At 40.3% G+C, this 25,691-nt stretch overlaps 1 protein-coding gene across 4 annotated transcripts in view; it reads right to left on the bottom strand.

The window, feature by feature from the left end:
• The window catches only part of ppp3ca (protein phosphatase 3, catalytic subunit, alpha isozyme), a 267,749-nt gene that overhangs the window by 210,927 nt on the left and 31,131 nt on the right, over window positions 1-25,691 (bottom strand). For all 4 annotated transcript variants that reach the window (XR_012396615.1, XR_012396616.1, XM_005161359.6 and 1 more), the window contains 1 exon segment: window positions 791-991. Coding sequence is in view for 2 of the 4 variants with exons in the window: in XM_005161359.6 (XP_005161416.1) it covers window positions 791-991 (201 nt within the window). In the remaining 2 variants the exon portion in view is untranslated.

Genomic DNA, 25,691 nt, shown 5'->3' with positions numbered 1-25,691 from the left:
AGTATATGATAGGGTTTGGTGAACAAAATAAACCTGAAATTTAAAGAAACTGCATTCATGAAACTCTATTAGCATCACAGTTCACTCTAATAAATAGAGGAAAAGCATACTGTACAAGTGAAAAATAAAGATGAACAGAAATGCATCACAAAATACAACCTTTGTGATAAATAAAACTGCTGTTTGTGTTGCAACATAAGGTTATTGCGTTCATCTAATAACAATATCACGGTAACCATGGAATTACAGCTGTGGTTATATAAATGGTAATCAATATATAAAAAGAAAAACGCACTACGCTTCTGCTATAAAACCATATTCATAAAGGTTGCCATATTCACTAAATCAACGCTTATAATTAGTCTTCAGATTTAAGCAATCAAGTCCATAGAAGGCAATCTTGGGTTTGATATTTTGGTAATTTGGCTTATTTTCACAATAAGTGTTTGGATTTCGATTTAATATAGCCTTGTACTTGCTGTTATTTTCCAACCAGATCTGGCAACTAAGATGCTCCAAGCCTCTGAAGGTTGAACTGACAACCAAATTTAGGTGCAATGTATACATGGCCTGCACAAATATGGTTCCAGTTTTATTGAAGAAGGGTAAATATACAGTTGACGTAAGAATTATTAAACTTTGTTAAACATCAATTGGGAAATATTTGAAAAAGAAAAAAATTCACAGCAGCGGTAATAATTTTGCCTTCAACTTTATAGTGTATTTTCTTTTTTAAATGTACTATCCCTTTAACATAGTGAAGGTAATTAAGGAATACAAAACGTTTTACCTGTGACAGGTGCCTCTATGTCCAGCATGGTCTTCTCCTGGCGTAGGATAGAAGCCCCTTCATTGATGATTCGCAGGGCCACGGTCTCCTCCACTCTGCCCTCTTTAGTGAGGTGGGCTTTCAGGAGATCCACTCTCGGCTTCCCCTCACAGTCAAACACCTCCTTCATGGTGAGGCGGTGGCTCAGGGGGAAGGGAACGGCTGAGAGGAGCAAAAACGCAAACAATAGATTAGAACTTGTGTGTCATAGTCAGCTTTGATGAAACTAAATTATGTTGGATACAGTTATGCCTTTTAAAACATAAAACCTTGAATTGTACTACATTGTTAAATTGGTTAATACAATGTTAAATTGGCATCTCTTCACCAGGGAAACAATTCTGTAATTATATCCTTTAGAAATTCAGTTTTGTTTCTGAATTTGGGTAAGAAATTTTCCCAGAATACACCAGCCACAACGGCAGTGTAGCGGCACCCAGAAGTAGAAGGAGATCCACAAATTAGTATTTTTGTAATTATTACGAATTTTACAACAAACAAGCACATGTTTTAATACATTCATAACCATGTAGGTGTTTTTCCGTCATGCTTTTAAAAAATCCGCTAAAATAAAACCGCTAAATTCTGCTATTTATAGTCCCTAATAATAACTATTGTACAGCAGTCCCACAACATTCTGTCACACGTGACACTTGGGTACCCTGTCAGAAAAGTCTAGTGGCTGGGAATGAGCTTTTTACAGTGTCTGCTATAATGTAATGTTGTTTTCTTGTGTTTACATAGATGAATACTGCCATGGTGTAAGTACCCAGTACAGTTACGAGCTTATTGCCACATTATATCCTTATGATAACATGATATATGCCTTCAGTGATCTCACTGAAGATAAATACCCACAAATAACGCAACTAGAAAAATTACAGCAGTCAAGATTGTCGATCTCATATGAAGCAAGAGATCGATGACATTTGTGTAATCAATGACATGTGCAGGTGCTGTAGTGGTGTCCCATTTTGTTAGGGGTAAATTTTAAAGCCCTTCCCCTTCACACTCTACTTCAAGGCCGAGGAAAGGGGGAAGGTGTACAAAAATAGAATTGAGATTGATCCTAGGTAAAGACAACTTGTAGATTTTCTACCGTAAAAATAAAAAAAACTTGACTACTACTTGACTACTAATTGTGATTAGTAATAAGCATCATTAAGGACCTAATTTGCACAAATTTAAAGGCAACTTACCTTAATATTAATATTTTTTTAAACCCTTAGAGTCCAGATTTTCAAATAGTTTTATCTAACCCAAATATTGTCCAAATATGTCCATACATCAAATGAAACCTTATTTATTCAAATTTCAGATGATGTATAAATCTCAATTTCCAAAAATGTACCCTCATGACAAAGGTTTCATGGTCCATGGTCACATATGGGTGAAATTATATTTCATTGTTATTCATATTTAAGTAAAATTGAAACGACAATAGAATTTTTTTAGAAGCTTTGTATTTATTTTAGTACAAGTTTATCTAAAGAAAAATTTTAAATTCAGAAACTACTTTAAAAAAAAAACATGTTTGTGTAATTTAATGCATCATTTAATTTGATTAAACCCTAGTCCTCAGTGTCACATCCTTCAGAAATCATTAAGCATACTGATTTGTAGCTCAAGTAATACTTCTCATTATTAACAATGTTGAAAACAGTTGGGCTTCTTGCAATTATTTTGGTGAAAACCGTGACACATTTTTCCAAGATACTTTGATAATTACAAAGTAAAAAAAAAATGAGCAAATTTTTTGAAACCAAAATCTTTTGTAACATTATAAAAACCTCTTACTCTGATCAATGTGATGCGCCCTTGTTAAAAAATAATCAAAAGATTTGTATCTTAGAGAAACATTTCTAACAGTTGGACAGAATGCAGCGTTAGCATGCTAGTTGACCTCACTTATTAATTAGACAATAGTAAGGCCACTGTGTCCCGTTCTTAAAACACAGACGCACTCATCATAACCCTGTTTCTCTTTAATGATCATCGTTTGTTCATCATGCTCACTCACAGCAATGCAAAACTGGCCTTTTATAAGCAAAACAAATGAGTTAGATAACTGACAAGTCACAATAACAGCTGCTTATGAAAGCTTCCAAAGAGCTGCATGTGAATAATTGATAAAGGTGTGGCGAACTGCTTGCCGATCCTCGGTTGCGTGAAAAATTCAATTTAGAAATCAGATATAGAAAAAAATAGCTCTTTCCAAAATTGGGGCAAATACAGTTTCTCTCTATTATGACTCACTAAATGTGTACACTGGTAATGTGGGACTTGGCTTCGACAAAACATTGGCATGGTGAATTATTTACGTGCGTGTGCTAGCGAAGATTCGCCCTGCGCCGTACAGAAATAATTACGGAGTGCAGTTACAGTGCCATTGAGAAGAAAAGCTAAACACGGATGACACAGTCAGTCAGAGCAGGATTAGATATCTGTGATATGGGCAATTCTGTGAGCAAAACATGCATTTTGTATTGCTGATACAACACACGCACAGCTCACGGATAGAGAGAGAGAGAAATACAGTAGGGGAACAGGGGAGGGAAGCTCAGGGCAGAGACTCAACGTGATCAACACAAAGCTAAATAATTCATGTTTGACTTGAGGGGGAAAAAAGAGAAATCTCATGTTCCTGCTGCTGGGATAATGAGACTAGGCCCAGCATAGGATTTTAGCAGGGGTAAGGAAACAACCCATTCAGAGAGAGGGGGAGAGATTGTGTTGCTTTGCTTATATGTACACGCTTGATTTCCTAAGTGTTCTATATTTAAAGAGGTCATGAACTGTGATATCAAAATGTGCTTAATCTTTTTGCATTTAAGAGGTCATTGCACAATTAAAACATCCTGCAAGTTTTAAAACTTAAAACTGTTTTGTTAGTCCAAAACAGCTTTATTTAAAGTCAATCTGACAAAATTTAAGATTTGTTTCAGTTGTTGTGTATGGTTTGAGGACTTGTTTCCAGCTGTTTGTGTAAAGTTGTAGGACATTTAAACTTGCTTTCAGTTGTGTATAATACTAGAAGTTGTTTAGCCACTGTTTCCTTGGTTACTATAAGAGCTTGTGTAGCGAACGCAAACGCGGTTTCGCGTCGTCCGCCTCAGTTTCGGCCCTTGTTTTGACTCTCGAGGCGTGTCCAGCTGAATTCAATCAGCTAGTGCTTTGGGGTTATATAAACAACTAGTTCACCGCGGCAGCGGTCGCGGCAGCCTCGTGTGAAGACCGCCTCGTGTGAAGACCGACGAGGGTAAAGACCATCGACTCTACCTGCGCGACTCCACCGAGCAAAGACACCGACAAAGCACTTGAGTACTTTACTGTATTGTTTTACTTTACACTTATTTTTTGTTGTCAGTGCACTTTTATTATGTGTTTTCTAATTCCTGTTGTTACTAACACTCGCAAAACACGGGAGGTACGCTGCAGGCGTAATCCTCACAACCTTCGTTCAATATATGTATCTACTATTTCACAACTCTCTCTCTCCGTGGGCCTCTGGAACTGTCAATCAGCTGTTAACAAGGCTGATTTTATTACCTCCATAGCTACATATTCTGACTATAATCTCATGGCTCTAACTGAGACCTGGTTGAGGCCGGAGGACACTGCTACACATGCTACTCTTTCTGCTAATTTCTCTTTTTCCCACACTCCTCGTCAGACAGGGAGAGGGGGTGGGACTGGACTACTAATTTCCAAAGAATGGAAATTTACTCTGATACCGTCCCTGCCAACAATCAGCTCCTTTGAATTCCATGCAGTCACCATTATCCACCCCTTCTACATAAATGTGGTTGTCATCTACCGCCCACCAGGTAAATTAGGTCACTTCCTAGATGAACTGGATGTTCTTCTCTCATCTTTTTCTAATTTTGCCACTCCCTTATTGGTGCTAGGTGACTTCAACATTTACGTTGACAAACCGCAAGCTGCAGACTTTCAGACTTTGCTTGCCTCTTTTGACCTAAAAAGAGCACCTACCTCTGCTACCCACAAATCAGGTAATCAGCTAGACCTTATTTACACACGACACTGCTTCACTGATCAAACAATAGTAACTCCACTACAAATATCTGATCATTTCCTTCTGTCTCTCAACATCCACATTACTCCTGAGCCGCCACACACTCCAACACTGGTTACCTTTCGCAGAAACCTACGATCTCTCTCACCCAACAGACTATCCACCATTGTTTCAGACTCTCTTCCTCCATCTCGCAAACTCACTGCACTTGATTCGAACAGTGCCACTAATACACTCTGCTCCACACTAGCATCATGTCTAGACCGATTATGTCCTCTTGCATCCAGGCCAGCCCGTGCCAGTCCTCCTGCACCCTGGCTCTCAGATGCTCTCCGTGAGCATCGCTCAAAACTTCGGGCTGCAGAGAGAATTTGGCGGAAAACTAAAAATCCTGCACATCTCTTAACATACCAAACTCTTCTGTCCTCTTTCTCAGCTGAGGTTACTTCTGCAAAGCAGACGTATTACCGTCTGAAAATCAACAATGCCACTAATCCTCGCCTACTTTTTAAAACATTTTCCTCCCTCCTCTATCCTCCTCCTCCACCCGCATCCTCCACACTTACTACTGATGACTTTGCTACATTCTTCTGCACCAAAACTGCAAAAATCAGTGCTCAATTTGCTGCACCTACAACAAACACGCAAGATACAACACCAACACCACACACACTCACCTCGTTTTCTCAGCTCTCTGAGTCTGAGGTGTCCAAACTTGTGCTATCTAGCCATGCAACCACCTGTCCACTCGATCCCATTCCCTCTCATCTCTTGCAAGCCATCTCTCCTGCAGTCATACCAACACTGACTCACATAATTAACACATCTCTTGACTCTGGTTTATTCCCCACTACATTTAAGCAGGCTAGGGTAACCCCACTGCTAAAGAAACCCAACCTGGACCATACGCTACTTGAAAACTACAGACCAGTATCCCTGCTTCCATTCATGGCCAAGATTCTGGAGAAAGTAGTGTTCAATCAAGTCCTGGACTTTCTTACTAAAAACAATCTCATGGACAACAAGCAATCCGGCTTTAAGAAAGGCCACTCAACTGAGACTGCCCTGCTCTCGGTCGTGGAGGATCTCAGACTGGCTAAAGCAGACTCTAAATCATCAGTCCTCATTTTGCTGGACTTGTCAGCTGCTTTTGACACTGTCAACCACCAGATCCTGCTATCTACGCTTGAGTCACTGGGCGTTGCGGGCACTGTTATACAATGGTTCAGATCTTACCTCTCTGACAGGTCATTCAGGGTGTCTTGGAGGGGAGAGGTGTCCAACCTACAGCATCTAAACACTGGGGTACCTCAAGGCTCTGTTCTTGGGCCACTTCTCTTCTCCATCTACACATCATCTCTAGGACCAGTCATCCAGAGACATGGATTCTCCTACCACTGCTATGCTGATGATACCCAGCTATACCTCTCTTTTCATCCTGATGATCCCTCGGTTCCAGCTCGTATCTCAGCCTGCCTGTTGGATATTTCACACTGGATGAAAGATCATCATCTTCAGCTGAACCTCGCAAAAACGGAAATGCTTGTAGTTTCTGCCAACTCAACTCTACACCATAACTTTTCAATCCAGATGGATGGGGCAACCATTACTGCATCCAAAATGGTGAAAAGCCTTGGAGTAACGATTGATGACCAACTAAACTTCTCTGACCACATTTCTAGAACTGCTCGATCGTGCAGATTTGCACTCTATAACATCAGAAAGATCCGACCCTTCTTATCTGAACATGCAGCTCAACTCCTTGTTCAAGCTCTTGTTCTCTCCAAACTGGATTACTGCAACTCTCTACTAGCTGGGCTTCCAGCTAACTCTATCAAGCCTCTTCAACTGCTCCAGAATGCAGCAGCACGAGTTGTCTTCAATGAACCTAAACGAGCACATGTCACTCCGCTGCTCATCCGTTTGCACTGGCTGCCAGTTGCTGCTCGCATCAAATTCAAAACTCTGATGTTTGCCTACAAAGTGACTTCTGGCCTAGCACCTTCTTATCTGCACTCACTTCTGCAGATCTATGTGCCCTCCAGAAACTTGCGTTCTGTGAATGAACGTCGCCTCGTGGTTCCATCCCAAAGAGGAAAAAAATCACTTTCGCGAACGCTCACGCTCAATCTGCCCAGTTGGTGGAATGAACTCCCTAACTGCATCAGAACAGCAGAGTCGCTCGCTATTTTCAAGAAACGACTAAAAACTCAACTATTTAGTCTCCACTTCACTTCCTAATCTGCAATTTCCTATTTGAATATCACACTAACTGTACAAAAAAAAAAAAAAAAAAAAAAAAAAAAAAAAAAAAATTACTAACACTTCCCTTCTTAGACTTTACAGACCTGAAACTTGCCTTTAGTACTTATTCATTGTTGCTCTTAGTGGTGTAAATTGCTTCCTTGTCCTCATTTGTAAGTCGCTTTGGATAAAAGCGTCTGCTAAATGACTAAATGTAAATGTAAATGTAAAATGACCCGTTGAGGAATGTGCCCATTTATTATGTAATAATGTGGCTAAACTCCACCTTCAGTTAAGAAAATAAATAGTACTCTGAAGTGGTGATCAGTGAGTATTACGCTGTGAAATTATTAAACTGTAAAAAAATGCTGCCTTAAATTTTTTTTGTAAAAAATATAATGACAAAAAGTCAAGTGCGCTTTACACTTGTCCAACTGCTCGTTAATGCAAATTTTTTATCGGCCAATCACATGGCAGCAACTCAATGTATTTAGGCATGTAGACAAGATCAAGATAATCTCATGCAGTTCAAACTGAGCATTAAAATGGGGAAGAAATGTGATATAGGTGACTTTGAAAGTGGTATGGTTGTTGGTGCAAGACGAGCTGGTCTGAGTATTTCAGAAAGTGCTGATCTACTAGGATTTTCACACACAACCATTTCTAGGTTTTACAGAGAATGGTCCAAAAATGAGATATTATCCAGTGAGCGGCACAAATGTCTTGTTGATGCCAGAGGTCAGAGGAGAACAGCCAGACTGGTTCCAGTTGATAAAAAGGCAACAGTAACTCAAATAACCACTTACAATCGACATATGCAGAAGAGCATCTCTGAACCTACAACACAACCAACCTTGAAGCGGATGGTCTACAGCAGCAAAAGACTACAATTTGCACAGGCTCACTAAAATTGAACAATAGAAGATTGTAAAAACATTGCCTGGTCTGATGAGTCTCCATTTCTGCTGTGACATATGTATGGTAGAGTCATAATTTAGCTTCAACAACATAAAAAGCATAGATCCATCCTGCCTTGAATTAACGGTTCAGGCTGGTGGTGGAGAGTAACTTTTCCTTTCAGGGTGTTTCTAAGTGTGATTCTAAGTGTGACTATACATTTAAAATGCGAGAACACATTACATTAATATATGCACCTATAATAAGTCGACAGAAAGCCTGATAATGCATTACATGCAGAGCGAAATCTGTTAAACCTAAGGCTAAAGTTAAGTACTTTGAACATAAAAGTTAGTTAATGCTGGCAGTTAATGAGTCAATGGCACAAATCAACCTCATTCAGCACTGTCAGAATACATACAAACTGTGCGTGTATTTGAAAACGTAACATTCTGTAGTGCATTTAGTTCTTGTTTAGGGCAATTTGGTGATTTTAGTCATCATACATTAGAAATCCTTCATCTTCTCATCAGTGATATGCAGTCTAAATCCAGCAATTTTGTGTTTAATAGACGTCTAATAGACATCTAAATGTAAACAGCTTGGCTAAAACAAGGCTAAATTTGGGCTGTTGGTGAAAATCTAACAAACATCTAAGAATGGCCAAAACTATATTAGTCATCAAATAGACAGATTAGACAGACTGTATGTTCAGTCATTTATTTTTGTTTATTTGATGCCGAAACTAGTTTTAGCCTGTTCTAAGATGTCTATTAGATTTTCAGGTCCCACTTTATATTAAGTGGCCTTAACTAATATGTACTTACATAGGATATAATAGTTTGTTACAATGTACTTATTGTGTAAATACATGTATTTACTGTGTACTTATGCTTGATTAAATACATGTATGTAATTACATCTGTAATTAACTTTTGTAATTACATTTGTAAATACACTGTTGACCATCCCTTACAGCTTAACCCACCCTTAAACCTACCCATGCCACCAAACCTGTACATAACCCAACCTCTATTCTAACTCAAAAGCACCACAAGTGTTCTCAAATACATTATAAACACAGTAAGTACATTGTATTTATTTTTTTGATGTAAGTACATAGTAGTTAGGGACACTTAATATAAAGTGGGACCGATTTTCACTGACAGCCCAAATTTAGCCTTGTTTAAGTCAAGATGATTAGATGTTTATTAGACATCTATTAAACATCTTTAAAAAATTTAAAATAAAATAAAAATGCTTGCTGGGAACAGTCTCTAAGGTGTTGCATGTAAATATTTTCGAGTCTTGAGGTCAGTCTGTCTAATGCTATTTTTTTTATTTGCCATTTGATTAGATGGGAAACATGGGACCGATTATTCTAATTTGCCAATCAGCGTAGACAAAAAAAAAAAAAAAACTTAAAGTAGTGCCTGCAATAAAAGCAGGCTAAGAATACAGAACTAAGAATCTACTCAAGTAAAAGCACACAATTTTTAAACTACTTAATCAACAATTCCTAAGGAAAAGCTACTCAGTTAACTCAGTACTTTTGATTTGTTACTTTTCACTACTGGTTATTACAGGCTGTTTGATATATGTTTGAGCATTTTAAAACTAAATAAATCACAGGAGTCCAGCTAATGTTAGAAGGATGTAGACCAGGAGACCAAATTATACAAAAGCATTATCCAATTATGACAGTAGCTATTTACTTCTGTATACACAATCTACCACACCCATTCAAACAGTTAGTTTAAAAACATTTATTGTTTTTTTATTGTCATTTATTGTAAAAAACTAAAGTGTATTTTAAACTATAATACAGTAATTCAGTCATTTGTTGCTGTGATTATACAATAACTATTGTATATTAAACCATTTTTTTACAACTATATTGCAACCACAGTTAACTTAATAAAGACTAAAGTTTTCTACAGTAGTTATTATAGTAGTTAATACAACTGTAAGCTTAGCATTCATTACCAAAGTTTTGTAATATACAGTGTAATACATTTAGTATGGTTCAAAAACACTATTTACAATAAATTACTATGCTTCTTGTGAAAATCAAGATGAATTTATGTATATATATATATATGCATAGGGGGGTTAATAATTCTGATTTTAACTGTTATTTGACTAGATATTTTTCAAGACACTTCTATACAGTTTAAAGTGAAATTTAAAGGCTTAACTAGGTTAATTAGGTTAACTAGGCAGGTTAGAGTAATTAGGCAAGTTATTGTATAATGATGGTTTCTTCTGTAGACCTGTAAAACATTTGTTCTGTAAAAAATTGCTTAAAGGGGCTAATAATTTTGACCTTAAAATGGTGTTTGAAAAATTACAAAACTGCTTTTATTCCAGCCGAAATAAAACAAATAAGACTTCCTCCAGAAGAAAAAAATATTATCAGACAAACTGTGAAAAATTCCTTGCTCTGTTAGCATTATTTGGGAAATATTTAAAAAAGAAAAGAAAAAAAAATCAGAGGGTGGCTAATAATTCTGACTTCAACTGTATAAATTTTAGTAAAGGATGAACCACACAATTTATTATTATTTTTTTTATCAAACAGCAATGTGGCTCTACAGAAGACGTAAAACTGCTTGATTCATTTTAATAACATTTTTTGTCGGTTTATGTACACTTTAAAGTTGAATTTTGATTTGATACTTTCAGTGGAGAGGCAGAGATCTCTCAGTTTTGATTAAAAATTTCTTCATTTGTGTTCTGCAGATGAACAGAAGTGTTATGGGTTTGTCACGACATGAGTGTGAGTAAATGATGGCGGAATTTTCATTTTAGGCTGAACTAACACTTTAATGCTTCATATGTCAGCTATAATGTATTCAGGAACCCCATTAATACATGCTGTAAGTCAGCTAGCCTTTAGCACATAATGCACAAACCCATTTTGTGGTAGTTATCAGTCACAGAAAGCACCGGCGGCAACGTTCACACCGATTTTCTCTGCCTCGCTATCCATTCCACTGACAACAAATGTGCCGGCATTAATTTTACATGCACTGCCGTACAACTACAGCTTTAATTAAATAAAACAAAAAGTTCCAATCACATCTCTTCACATATTTATTCAAAGAGAAAATATTAGAAAAAAAAAAAACAACTCGACAAAATCTGAAAAATGCTAACATGTGATTGATTACATTCTGGTTTTGACTTAATGAACAAATATTGATCTCTAGATCAATTTCTCACGTATTTATCAAAAGACTGTTGATTTATTTCTGCATAAGGTAATTAAAATTCATGAGCAGAGCTATTTCCATTTTCTCAGTTAACACACACCACAAATCTCTCTGTGACGCCCAAGTGCCCACATCATGTCTTTAAACAAAATGATACTTTGTCTTCAGACTGAAGAAACAAGACACTGTCGAAAAAGAAGACAAGTGTAAAGTGAGACACAGTAATAATGTTAACAAAACATTCATTCATTTTCCTTTGGCTTAGTCTCTATTTCACAGGTTGCCACAGTGGAATGAACCTCCAATTTTTCTAGCATATGTTTTCACACACATACTCATATACTACGGCCAATTTAGTTTATTTAATTCACCTATAGAGCATGTCTTTTAACAAAACATCCAAAATACAATTTTAATTGTTACTTTTGTCACACTGTATCCATTATGAATCAATCCACTGTAAAATATTTCACATTGGTTAAACTTACAAACTTAAGTTCACCATCTGCCTTGAAAATGTGTCAACTCAAATTAGATAGATAAGTCAATTTTTTTTGTCTCAACTTAAGAATTTTTGTTAAATATATTGCGAAACTCAGCATCTTAAGTTGAAACAAAGAATCTCTTGAGTTGACTTGAGTTTGTAAGTTTAACCAATGTGAAACATTTACCAGTGTACTACAAACACAAAATGTAGTAGTTTTAACCATACTTGTATTCTGAAGGTTCTTACTAAGGAATTGTCTCATATATAATTTGCCTGTGTATCATTATATTATCTGTAATAAAACAGATTTGCAACATTTTGTCATAAAATGATATGCAATTTTTCAATTTGACTTTCGTTCAATGTTTTGTGCTCAAGATGTATGCAAAATAGCACATATTTAATGAAAGAAATCTTACCTTAAGATTACTAGGGCCTTTTTTATGTACAGAAAGATATTAATTTTTAAGAGCTGCATGGCACTTTCATATCATAAATATGCCTATTTGGCATAGTGTCTGAGGAAAGGGCTCCAAGCTTGGAGTTTAGCCCAAATCCGGAGTCACCCCCTGTATCCTTGGCTGGGATGGGAATTATTGAGAGTGAGGAGGGATGCTGGAAAACTGTCCTGGAACGGAGGTGAATCGCCTCTATTTATATACCTTCTCTTGTGCTGATTGGGTATTATCTTAATAAAATGACATTCTTTGCTGCTTTGTTGAACCTTTTCAAAAGATTTCAGAGCTATTAAAAAATCTACAGTACTAATCATCAAATTATTTCGTTTTTAATGAAGCCATTTACGTTAAAAAGAGAAAACAACATAAACAACATGTATAAAAATTGTATATTGCTCTACTAAACCTATAAAGAAGACTGCAATTCTGTATTTATATTTAAAATAATGTTTAATTTTAAGATTTTTTTTTTTATTGTAGCTAACTAATTCAGGGTAGCACAAGTGCATAATAAAAAAAAAAAAAACAATGTTTATTATTATTATTATTATTATTATTATTGCCACTAATTTTTTAGAATAAATGTATTAAATAAAATGTAAAACTGTATTAAATTTCAATTAATTATTATTTATTTTTTTTGTAGTTAACCTATTCAAGTAAAGCCTCACAAATTTTTTTATTATTGGTTACGAAAGTCAGATTATGCGATTTTTTTTCTTGATAAAATCTTGACTTGTCATGAGTAACAAATGTGCAAATACGCGTTCCTTCGCAATCAGTCATCCCATGATGTCTAAGATTACATGGATAGGATCAAACTTATGTTTTCTTTTTAATATTAGGATGTTTTCATCGAAATCTAATTGTGTATTTTCCTGCCATGGGTTTATTAAACACTTCGCCTGAACTTGGCGCGAATGAGATGAGAAAATGAAAGCAAATTAGCAGCAGCAAGGAAAAAATCAGATGCGCAAGACATAATCTTTAAAATAATATCAAAGCGCCCATTTGTTGTTTCCAAATCCTTACGACACCCTACCTCAAGGCAATCATGACACATTGGTGTGATCTGACCGGTGCTTAAGAATTAAAAAAGAATAACATTTGCTTAGCATTTTTCAGAGTTTTTGCATACAGACTGCAGTGCTGCTAAAATATGTTTAACATTTTCAAAACTTTACTTTCCATGCCGCCTAAATGATGTTGTCATCAAATTTCATGGCCAAAACATTCTCATATCCTACTATATTATTAAGGGTTAAATTCACACACCTTTAAGTCATTATACAGCTCACTTGTACATGAGCATACAGACAATCAATGAATACTAATGCTAATCCAGTTTATCAGAAATAAAACCAATCTATCCTTCAGTATTGATTTATAGGCTTTTTTTGCAAGGTTAAAACAGCTGAAAAAAAGAGTTACGGTTGTTCTCAATGTGAAGAAGCAAATTTGTGAACAGTGACAGCATTTCAGCAAATCGTTCGGCACCTTTCTGACTCAGTGCGAGAGTCCACTAAAAGACGTCAGGGCACAGTCAGACGGAGGAGAAAGAGAGAGCGACAGAAAGACAACGCAGAAGCATCATCTGAACAAAATGCTTCTTCCACAAGAACATAATGTGCCTATTTGTCCCCATCTTCGCCTTTTTTCAATACTCTAGAGAGCTTAACGCACTCACAAAGCATCCTGAAAAAGAGAAAGACAGCAAGACAGCAGGCAGTTTGCGTATATATGAACATTAATGAGACGTTTCTGAGCACACCGTGTGGCCTAGCGGAGTGAGAAGAACCTTAATAGGAAAATACAGCCACAAGCGAAGATCATCAGGGTCCGAGCACAAAACTTTACGCAAATAACTTTGAAAATCATATCAAAACTGTTCAAATATGCCAGTCACTGATGTTAAAATGTTGACATGGTGTTGATTTGTTGCAAATTGAGTGTTGAATGTTTTCTAAACTTTTAAACAATATTGGTGGGACTGTCATCTGTCGGCCATTTTAGTTGTCAAATTTCCTTTCGATGTTATCCTAAACCACTGATTCAATTAAACATTTAGCAAATTTAGTTTCTTTGATTTAATGTCTTGTTTGGCCACTGCTTTTATAAATAACAGAATATTAAATATAAAAATCTTCATAAAAAAAGACATCAAATTGACATAAAAAAGTCAGGAACTCTTATTTAATCATATCTACTACATACACAAATATATTTTGATATACACATGACAATTTTATGATTGGCAAAAAACAAAACAAAACTCTAAGATATTGGCATTTGGGCCAAATTGACATTTAAAAAAAATAATAATCAAATGCACTTATTAAACTATATTTTTTAAACAATTTGTTGAATCCAAATTCTTCAAACGTTTTGTAATCAGGCTCTCGATGGCACATACATTTGGCTAAACAATTGGTCTTAGGATCAGTTAGAAAAAAACAAAGAGTTGAAACAATATATGCATGGCAAAAAAAAAAATAAAATCCTAAATACATCTTGTTTAGCTCTGCTCAGTGAATCAAAAGGCGTAATTTTGATTTTGATTGCAAAGATATGAGAAAAAAAATTAAAATATGTATTATAGTGCCACCTATGATCAAATTGGTCTAATAGTGTGGATTAAATAGTCCGCAAAATTTGGGACCATCCTGCCAAATTCGGTGTTTCTAAGATGCATTGCTTTTGTTTGCCAGAAAAGAAAAAAGAATAATAACAATATAGCAATATAGATTTAAAATTTAAAAGCTCTGCATCCCCGATACCGGGTCTGTGACATCATTTACTTCCGCTTTCTTTAAATTTTAAAGGTCTGTGAAAATGGCCCAATATCCACATAAGTGCTTCCATTCTCTCATCAGTTGGGATATAATAACTTTTGCATAGATTATGATAGAGGCATTTTTCTTTTTTTTTCTATGATCACTGACGTGGGCAGAAACCAACAGAATTAATTACAGCAACCTAGACCGCACAGAGCATAAAAGGTACACTTTTAAATTTGAGTTTACAAAAAAAAGCTCTTTTTTAGAGGGGTTTATTATAACACAGACAACATATGCAATTATTTTAATCCCTTTCAACAGTGTTTTCTGAAAATTCTAAGGGTTTTCTTTCAAATGATACCAAACTTTTTTTATTCACACCGCTGCATGTGGATTTAGGAAGCTTTTAAATTTGGGTAGGCAAAATCCAGGTGAAAAGCCCAAAATAGCGCTTGACTAGAAGAGTTAATTTAATTTAATTGTATGCCCTTTTCACAATAATTATTGTTCCAAAACAACTTTAAAAAAGGTGCATGTTATTCCATTACTATCAAAATCCGAAATAATTAAGGTCACAATCAAATATAATCTTCACAAATGGAGATCATCATGGAGTAATGGAGTGATCATGGAGTCCAAATACAATGTATGAGGCAACTGATGATGAAGAGATGTAAAATTACAATTGATGTAGACAAATGATCTAGGAGGAGTTCAAAAACAGCTCAAAATGGTGGTAGAATTTTATTCATGGACAAAAAGATGTCTGTTTATTTCAGATTGACTAATATAATAATAATAATAATAATAATAATAATAATAATAATAATAATAATAATAATAATAATAATAATAATAATAATAATAATAATGATAATAATAAGAATAATAGTAATAATAATAATAATAATAATAATTTTAATTTAGGACATAGTATAAAAAAGGTTTAACATTTATTATAGCGCCTCCTATGCCCTAATAAGGATGTTATTGTGCATCTGAGTAATGAGGGAGATTTTTAGGTCATTTTACCAAATTTGGTGATTTTAGAATGACTGTTTTAGGCCTGAACCAGCGTAATAATAAACAGAAAATCATGAATACAATAGGGCATTTCTTCTAGACAGAAGTAATAGAGGGAAATGGGCGAATGTGTGAAACGCCTGATGAACAACAGTCTCAGTAGGGAGGAACGGAGAGCGGATGAATAGAGAGAGACAGAAAGCGAGTGGTTCAAGGGTGAGATGGAAAACAGCAGCTCGGCTCTTCACTTCACAAGATGTTGGACTGTGGTGCATGTTGCCGAGCAACAGCCGGTGACTAGTGAAGTGTGGCCGGTTTGCACACAAGTGTACACTGTGATTTGGGACTGAATCTCCAACGCTCAGGTCTGCTGCAGCTCCTTCTTTCTCTGTGCACAGCAAATATGCCAAAATGTTCTTTCCGGGGAGGTAATAAACAGTAAACCGCTGTGCGCTCCAGGGCAAAAAAGCATAGGCAAGCAGAAGGGAGAGCTACTCTTATTGGGAGTAGCTCAAGGGTGGATAATTTACACATATTTACATATAAATAATAACAAGGTGCACCCAGAGCAAAGCACACTTGTATAGAAGAGTTTGAACAATTTAATAAAGAATTACAGCAAAAGTAGATTTATCTTCTAGCAATTATACTTAAAAAAAACTAAATGCAGTGTTATTATTGCGTTACTGATACTATTTTATTTTTTTTTTTTTTTCATTTTTGTAAATGTGTAATGTCTGTATAGTTTGGATTAACTAGCTATATTTCAAATAACTTTGCACTTGAAAATTATTAGTTTCCTTGGATTTATGATTTTTTAAATTATGTTTGTTTGATTTTCATTCTGTAAACTATTGATGACATCCCTTACAAATTTATTTTTTATTTAAAGTAATTTATTTTAAGGTTTTATATATATATTTATACAATGGTTCTGTCTGGTTCTCGAATCTGATTGGTCGTGCGATATTCCTGTAATAACAGCAATCGCACAGCCTCTTCACTCTTGTGAATTACTCCGCTCACATAGAGTGAAAGCAAATCAATAAACTCACTACATTATTACAAATATTGCAGCTGTTGAACAACATAATGTACTTTTGAGGCTTTTTAGGTGAGATTGTAGTTGTTTAGATTGCAACAGTTTATTTATGAGAATAACGCCTATTTTAAATATTTATAATTTTAGAGATTCAGTGCACTGTCATCCATCAACCTGTCATACTGAGCAGAGAAAATATGATTGACGTACACCCACAAGATGGCAACAGTGACTCCATAATAAGCCCTTAGAGGTGAAAAACTCAGCTTATTTACCACAGCTGATCAAATCATTATTAAACTGGTAGAGGACTTTCTAAGTCAAACTCTCTCTTTTGTATGTTGTAGAGCTGTATTTATACCATAATAATTGATGGGGCTCGCATATTAGGAATGTATTTATTTTGTGTTGGCCACTCTTTGTATAAACCTGAGTTACATTTTGGTTGGTCATTTGTTTGTTTTAATGAGTCTTCTATTTTTGTTACTGCAGACTAGTTCAGCAAAAAAAAAAAAAAAAAAAAAAAGAAGAAGAAGATGAAAAAGAAATGCCTGCATGTGTTTAACTTGTGTTTCCTTTTTGCAAACACAACAGTAATCTGGTAGTTATTTATTGTGATAGAAAAATACAGGGAAATCTCTGTAGACTGATGGCATTTAATGCCGTTCAGTTTTGTAATCTGAAAATGTGAGCAAAATCACCCTTTTGTCATCACTTTAGACATTACACTAGAGAATCATTCAAATATTACTGTACCTCTAAATTGATGTTTGAGAATTAGCAATGGCTTTTGCTGTTCTGACATCAGCTGCAGATGTGAATGAATGGCAGAAGAAAGTAGTCTCTCATATAAAAGGGTTTTTAAACTCTCTGTGTTTGATTTTCTTTTTTAAATACACGGTTATGCAGTCGAATTGTTGTATAATTGCAACATCTCACTCTTAGCAGTGTGATATGGCTTTATTTTGTGACTAGTGGGACACTAAGTGCAAGCCTCCCACCAGTACCAATATACAGCCATATCACACTGCTACTCGTGTGATTTTGGTCATATATATGAACAAACATTGACTCTTACTGTAGACATACAAAAAACAATATAAAGGAAAACAAAAAAGAAAAGAGACAGCATAGTCAAAAAATATATAATAAAAACTAAAGAGAGTATATAACTTAAACTTCAGAGGGGTCACTGGATTGCTCTTGAGATTTAAATTGTTAAATAAATCAGACCCCAAGTAGCCAAAAATTTTCTTATGGAGGTAGTCCTTACAAATTTGAGTTTTTTCATCTGAATGACAGATATCATGTCAGAAATCCAGTTCAGGTATAAAGGAGTTGAGGTGATTTCCAATATTTAAGCACTAGTCTTTTAGCCATGACTATAGTTAAATGGGAAAATTGTGCATCTTTTCTATCCATCTGTATTCGAGGGTGTGATCAGATATATTTTATCCACATGGCATGACAATCGCTCTGTAAATCAAATCTTTTTTTATATTGCTCGGCATTTGGTAGAAAAGGTCTGCTATAAGCCTTGGAGTACCATCCCTTACAAATTTCTAATTAACATGCTGTTGTTTAGAGCATTTAAAAAATGTTTATATTAATTTTAGTACCAATGTTTTGACTTCAACTTGATAAGAGTTAAGGTTTAACCTGATTTTCACTCACATCAAGTTAAAACATTTGTTATTCTGGAGTGTGTTTCCCAAGCAACGACGTAACCCGCGAATAAAGTATCATAGTACGATGCATCAATTGGGAAAAGTATAATGTAGTGACGAGTGTTTCCCAAAACCCCTAATTTTGCTGTCACTGATTCATCGTTTGAACTATCTTAGTTATAATGTAAAATGCTCATAATGATGCTCTGAACGGGGTGGAGTAACGTTCGAGGTTACTAAAGTAACCCTTCGTTCCCCGAGGAGGGGAACTTCAGCACTATAAGTGGATTTGATTGTAAAATCCACGTATTGGGGAGGTTCGGTTCAGAAGCTACTCGTCTGAAAGAGTATTGAACGGGCCAATTAAGAATGAATTGGCAGCGCAAGCCTGCGCAGGTGAGCGGCATAAGCAATCAACTGAGTATATAAGCTCACCTGGCGCCAGCAGACGCTATCCTTTTTAAGCTGAAGAGACTTTCAACAGCTAAGGGACAGTCATCATGGCGACGGAGTATAGTGCTTCCGTTCCCCTCCTCGGGGAACGAAGGGTTACTTTAGTAACCTCGAACGTTCCCCTTCGGGGGGAACTTCAGCACTATAAGTGGATTTGATTGTAAAATCCACGTATTGGGAGCCCATTGAAAGCGCCATAATGACTGCACCTTACCAACACCCCCGATGAGGAGATAGTCAAGCAAGCGTGACGCACCCACATCATGGGGGGCGCGGTCCTCCAACGTGTCCCTGGCCCTAATTTATCCTACTTCAACAGAAGTTTTACGGATTTATATATATATTTTTGGGAAGTCGTGAGCATCTAGATAATTCTAGGAAAATACGACAGTACGTTGGGAAGCGTGCAATCCCGATAGGGAGGACGCTGCGGAGGCCATCCGTTACCCAAGGGGGGATAGATGGCAGAATTTACATATGGACTAGCCCTAAAAGGGGGAGTACGCATAGCAAAAGAGTGGTTAGCGGGGAGGGAAGACACGGGTCCGCCCAGGGGGGGGACTTAACCGTGGCGGAATAAGCATATGGGATCGCCTAGTGGGGATCACGCATAACAGGCACCTTTACCCAAAACGCGGGCTGACCAGCGGGCAGACCTACAACGTAGTGGGCCAGCAAGTGACTCCTCCGCTGAGTCAGTGCTGGGGGCCACGGAGGAATCTGCAGGGCTCACCTGACGGGGAACTTTACTGACAGATAAAAAGGCGCACGTATCTCCGTGTTAGGGAAAATGGCGCAGCAAGCGTGTTTCAACACCCTACCGAATTGTTTCCTCAATCACCAAGGGTTACCTAATACCCTTGAGGAAACCGGCTCCACTCGCAGATTGTAAAACCTTGCAAATGTGTTGGGTGTCACCCAGCCCGCAGCTCTACAGATGTCTGTTAGAGGGGCGCCGCGTGCGCGCGCTCGAGAGGATGCGAAGCTCCGAGTGGAGTGCGCACGCGCTCTCGGGGGACGCGGCTCATCTCGGCTCTGATAGTGAAAGAAAGGCATCCACAATCTAGTGGGAACTTATTTCGGTACGGCACTTCCCTGCTGCCGACCGCTATAACAGACGAAGAGCTGCTCAGATGATCTAAACTCTGAGTGCGGTCCGGATAATACGCAAAACGCGAACTGGACAATAAGAAGGGCTGGGTCTGCCTCCTCCGAGGGCAGCGCTTGCAGGCTCACTACCTCGTATTAAAACGGAGTGGTAGGAACCTTGGGCACATATCGCGGGCGGGGTCTCAGGACGTGAGAGAAGCCAGCCCAATTACAGGCACGAGTCACTGACCGAAAAATGCCTCCGGGTCCCCGACCCTCTAATCGATATCAACGCGACCAGCAGAGCTGTCTTCAGGGACAGAAAGATACTGAGTCGAGGATCGAAGGGATCTGACGCGGCTTGTGTAGCGAGGGCGAGATCCTAAGAGGGCATGAGAGGGGGCGGGGTGGATTAATTCGCTTAACGCCCCTGAGGAACCGGATGATGAGGTTATGCGTTCCCACGGTGCTGCCAGCCACCGCGTTATGAGAGCGGAGATGGCAGCCACGTAACCTTGAGTGTGGAGGGCGACAGCCTGCTCTCCAACTTCTCTCGGCGTAAAGAAAGCACAACGCTGATCTGGCAAATTACGGGGGTCTTCTCAGCGAGAGACACACCATTCAGTGAATAGACTCCACGTCAGGGCATAGGCGCGCTCGGGGAGGGGGCTCTAGCCCGAGTGACGGTATTAGCCACCGCAATCGGAGGTTACCTAAGTCTTCCTCGCGTCTAAAAATCTCTTCAAAGATCGGCGAGGGTGCCAGGTGGTGCCCTGTCGAAGGGACTGCCAGGGGAGGGCTATCGCGAGGGAGAGCTCTGACATCCAGGTCCGGTTGAGCCAGAGGGGCGCAACCAGCAACCTGTTCCTCATCCTCCCTGACCTTGCACAGTAACTGCGCGAGCAGGCTCACTGGGGGAAACGCGTATTTGCGCGTGCCCCGAGGCCAGCTGTAAGCCAGTGCATCCGTGCCGAGAGCACTCGGTCAGGGAAAGAACAACTGGCAATGAGCGATCTCGGGGGAAGCAACAGATCGATCTGGGCTTCCCCGAATCGCGCCCATATCAGCTGAACAGACTCGGGGTGGAGTCTCCATTCTCCAGGACGCAAGGCTGCCGTGAGAGCGCATCGGCTGCACGGTTGAGCTTGCCTGAATATGAATGGCGTGCAGCGATTCAGCCGCGGATGACTCCAGAGGAGCAGACGGCGGGCGAGCTGAGACATGCGGCGAGAGCGCATATCCCCTATACGGCTGATATACGCCACCGCCGCCGTACTGTCCGTCCTGACCAGCACGTGTTGCCGCTCCAGCACCGGAAAAAAACGGTGGAGAGCGAGGAACACTGCCAACAGCTCCAGGCGATATGCCAATGCAACTGGGTACCTTTCCACAGGTCCGCAGCCGCATGCCCGCAACACACAGCCCCCCAGCCCGTGTTGGAAGTGTCTGCTGAAACGACAACAAGACTGGACGCCTGTTCTAGAGACACCCAGGCCTGTAGGAACGAGGGGTCGCTCCAAGGGCTGAGGGCGCGGCGACACAGCGCAGTAACAGAGACTCGGTGTGCGCGCGCGTGCCATGCGCGTCTGGGGACTCGATCGTGAAGCCAGTGCTGAAGTGGTCTCATATAGAATAATCCGAGCGGCATGAAGCGGCTGCGGATGCCATATGCCCCAGGAGCCTCTGAAATAGTTTCAGTGGGACCACTATTTTACTGTCGAGCTCTCTCAGACAGTACAGCATCAGCTGAGCGCGCTCTCCGGAGAGGCGCGCTGCCATGGTGACCGAGTCCAGCTCCAGCCCGAGAGAAGAGATCCTCTGCACGGGGGCGAGTTTGCTCTTTTCTCGGTTGACCTGAAACCCCCACAGGTGGAAGTGCCAGAGCACTTTGTCTCTGTGCATAATCAACTGCTCCGAGAGAGGGCAAAATCAGCCAGTCGTAAAGAAATTGAGTATGCAGATGCCCGCGAGCCGAAGGGCCGCTGAGGCACCCTCCGCGGGCTTGGTGAGGACCCGCGGAGACAGAGAGAGCCCGAAGGGGAGGGCTTTGTATTGCCAAGCTCGACCTTCAAACGCAAACCGCAGAAACTGTCGGTGGCGAGGAAGAGTGGAGACATGGAAATACGCGTCCATCAGGTCTAATGCTGCAGACCAACCCAGAGGACGAACGCACCGGAGGATGCGCTTCTGCGTGAGCATTCTGAACGGCAGCTTGTGCAGGCAGCGGTTCAAAACGCGCAGATCTAGGATTGGCCGTTACCCACCGCTCTTTTTGGGCACGATGAAGCGTGGGCTGTAAAACCCGCTCTCCATCTCGGCTGGAGGGAGCGGCTCGATTGCATCCTTCGCCAGGAGGACAGCAATCTCCTCTCGCAAGACAGGGGCGGACAGGGGGCTGACCCTGGTGAATACACACCCGTGACTTGGGGGGCCGTTTCGCGAACTGAATTGCATAGCCGAGTCTGATTGTGCGTATGAGCCACCGCGAAGAGCTGGCCCGCGCTAACCAGGCAGGCAGAGCTCTCGCTAATGGACTCATCGCTACAATCGCTGACGTACCAGCAGTGGGGCAGCGCGGAGTGGGTGTGCTGATCCGGGAAGCTCGCGGGTCCCACGGAAAAGCTGGAGGTGAGATATTTGCTCTCACTCCAAACCCGAGCTCCGGAGGGGAGGCTTGAGGGGTGGGAGAAAGGAGACCGTCCTCCCAGCGCTCGTGAGCCACTGGCGAAACGCACCGAATCTGCAAGCTAGAAAGCATAGCGTCCCAGACTGGCAGATTTCGGGCTGTCACATCTGGGGAAGTGAAAAGTGCCCTTTCATAATTTTTTCATGGCAGTAAAAAGTGCCGTTGGAAATGGGGCCCCGCCCTCCAGCGGGGAAAGAGCAAGTTCCCTCTTCTCCAGATGGCCTGTCCCAGGGGCGCTTCGCGGTCCGTTGCCGGACTTAGCGGCGTTCTGGGCAGGGGGGCTGCCTGCTTCCGAGGTGCCCGACGCGCTCGCTTCGCCGGAGGCGTGTGCGGGGGCGGAGCAGCTCTCGTAGGCGGGCGCCTTCGGCGAGGAGCAGGTATGAATGGCACGGCGGGCGGAGCGGGCTACGGACCGCCGATAAGACATCACCCACCAACTGCTCTCTCACCGCCTTGAATTCCTGGGTGAATTCACAGACAGTGTCGCCGAACCTGGCTGGGGATATGGGGAAGTCAAGAAAGCGGACTTTGTCGACTTTGCGCATATCAGCCAGGGGTGGCGCTCCTGGACCACTAATGTGGACATCGTCCTCCCCAACGCACACGCAGCGGACTCAGTAGTCCGAAGAGCTAAGTCGGCGGCGGTGCGAAGCTCGTAAGCCTGGGTTGGACCCACCCTCGTGCAGCTCGGCCAGCGCCTGCGCTTGGTAGCGCTGGTAGGTGGCTATCGCATGCAAGGCGGAAGCAGCCTGGCCCGCAGCTATGTAAGCTCTAGCTCCGAGGGAGGTAGATAACTTACAGGCTTTGGATGGGAGACGAGGCGGACCCCGCCAAGAAGAGGCGCCGCGCGGATTTACCGCCATCGCGCACTCAACCTGAGGAATCGCCACATACCCCCTGGCTGTTTCACCGTCAAGAGTGGTTAGGGTGGAGGAACACGCAGCACGAGCAGAAAAAAGTGCTTTACAAGACCGCGTGAGCCTACTGTGCACCTCCGGGAAGAAGGGAACGCCCCTCTAGTCGGTCCGGCCGCGGAGCTGGGGGATAAACCATCTCCAACCCACGGCCGAAGCAGCCCGGGAAAGCACGGCTAACATGTCTGTTTCAGGATCCGTAGTGACAGCGCTCACCAGCCCGAAGGGGGCGAGCGGGTCTGGATCATCATCGGACAATGAAAGCCCACCCTCCGATGCCGCGGTGGACATCTGGTCTCCGGTGTCATCGGGCGTAAGGGCTACCATCTGTTAGACGGATCGCTTCCCCCGCCCGAAGCTTGGATAGAGCGCTTAGAGGAGCGGGAGGTCCGCGGGCCCGTGGGCGACGGATTATCTCTCGCTGAAACCCTCAGATCTGCCCGAGTGCCCGCTGCAGAGCAGGGGACAACTGGGGTGGTTCACCCTTTTGCAAAGGCTAACCGCGATCTTGCGCAACAGTCATGGCATCGCAATGACGACATGAACTGTCCGCGAGCAGCGCATTAACATGCTGGACCCCCAGACATGCAACGCAGTGCCCGCGTCCATCATCCGAGGACAGGAAACCACCGCATCCAGAAACGCACAGTCGGAGCGCCGTCCTGATAAGGACGTGCTGCACGACTGTGTTGCTCTTTCTGTGAAGTTTGCAACTTTATACGCACCGCTCTGGAGGACCGGACCCAAAGAACGCCAGGCAAGGGAGAAACCCAGCTCGACCGTCTGCCACTGCATGTACACACTCTGGACCGGGAGAATGCTCTCGTTCGCTCAGAATCGCTGGTCACAGCAGGAGGAACCCTCATCGACTCGATCAGAAAGTCTCTGAAGCGAAAAGGATAGCGTCTGCTGGCTCCAGGTGAGCTTATATACTCAGTTGATTGCTTATGCCGCTCACCTGCGCAGGCTTGCGCTGCCAATTCATTCTTAATTGGCCCGTTCAATACTCTTTCAGACGAGTAGCTTCTGAACCGAACCTCCCAATGCGTGGATTTTACAATCAAATCCACTTATAGTGCTGAAGTTCCCCCCGAAGGGGAACAACTTCTTTTGAGAAGAACCCCATCATTTCTTTGTGCAAATTATATTGTTTTACGCATACAGGCATGTAAAAAAATAAAAAATAAAAACAGTAAAATAGTTTTTGTAAAAATATGCACTCATTTTCCATATTAATTGAAATAAATGTACAGTAAATGACACATAGGGCCAATGTTTCCTTTACAAATATTATTAAGAATAATCTATATCTATTCTAAATTACCATAAAATCACTTACAAAAGCTAACAAGTATTCTAATATCATATATAAATCATATTATTAAATAATGAGGCTTTTTGCTAAGAAATGAAATGTAATTTTTATTATTTATTTAAGGAAATGAAAGAAATCATTTTAATAATAATTTTATTGATGATGATGATTATTATTAATACTATTATTATTATTATTATTATTATTATTAGTAGTAGTAGTAGTAGTAGTAGTAGTAGTAGTAGTAGTAGTACACTTTTAGACATTTCTGTAATTTGAACAGTTATTTACTGTATTTTACCCAGTATAATACTGCACATTCTTTTTACAGTAAATAACTGGATTTACCGTTGCATTATGAGAATTTATTGTGACGTCAAATAACATATACAGCGATTGACTATATTTTTAAAAATTGGTGTATTATACTGTATTTTCCACATGTTCGTTGGAACGATGGATTTGGGAAACGCCAAATCAATTAACTATGTTTGTAACTACCTTAGATGGCTAACGATGGTTTTCAGAAACACACCCCTGACCAGCTGTTCATTTTCTG

The sequence above is a fragment of the Danio rerio genome, chromosome 21 (genome assembly GCF_049306965.1).
Source record: "Danio rerio strain Tuebingen ecotype United States chromosome 21, GRCz12tu, whole genome shotgun sequence".
Lineage (NCBI taxonomy): Eukaryota > Metazoa > Chordata > Actinopteri > Cypriniformes > Danionidae > Danio > Danio rerio.
Note: the sequence above shows the minus strand (reverse complement) of the source record. Positions and strands in the feature narration are given on the sequence as shown.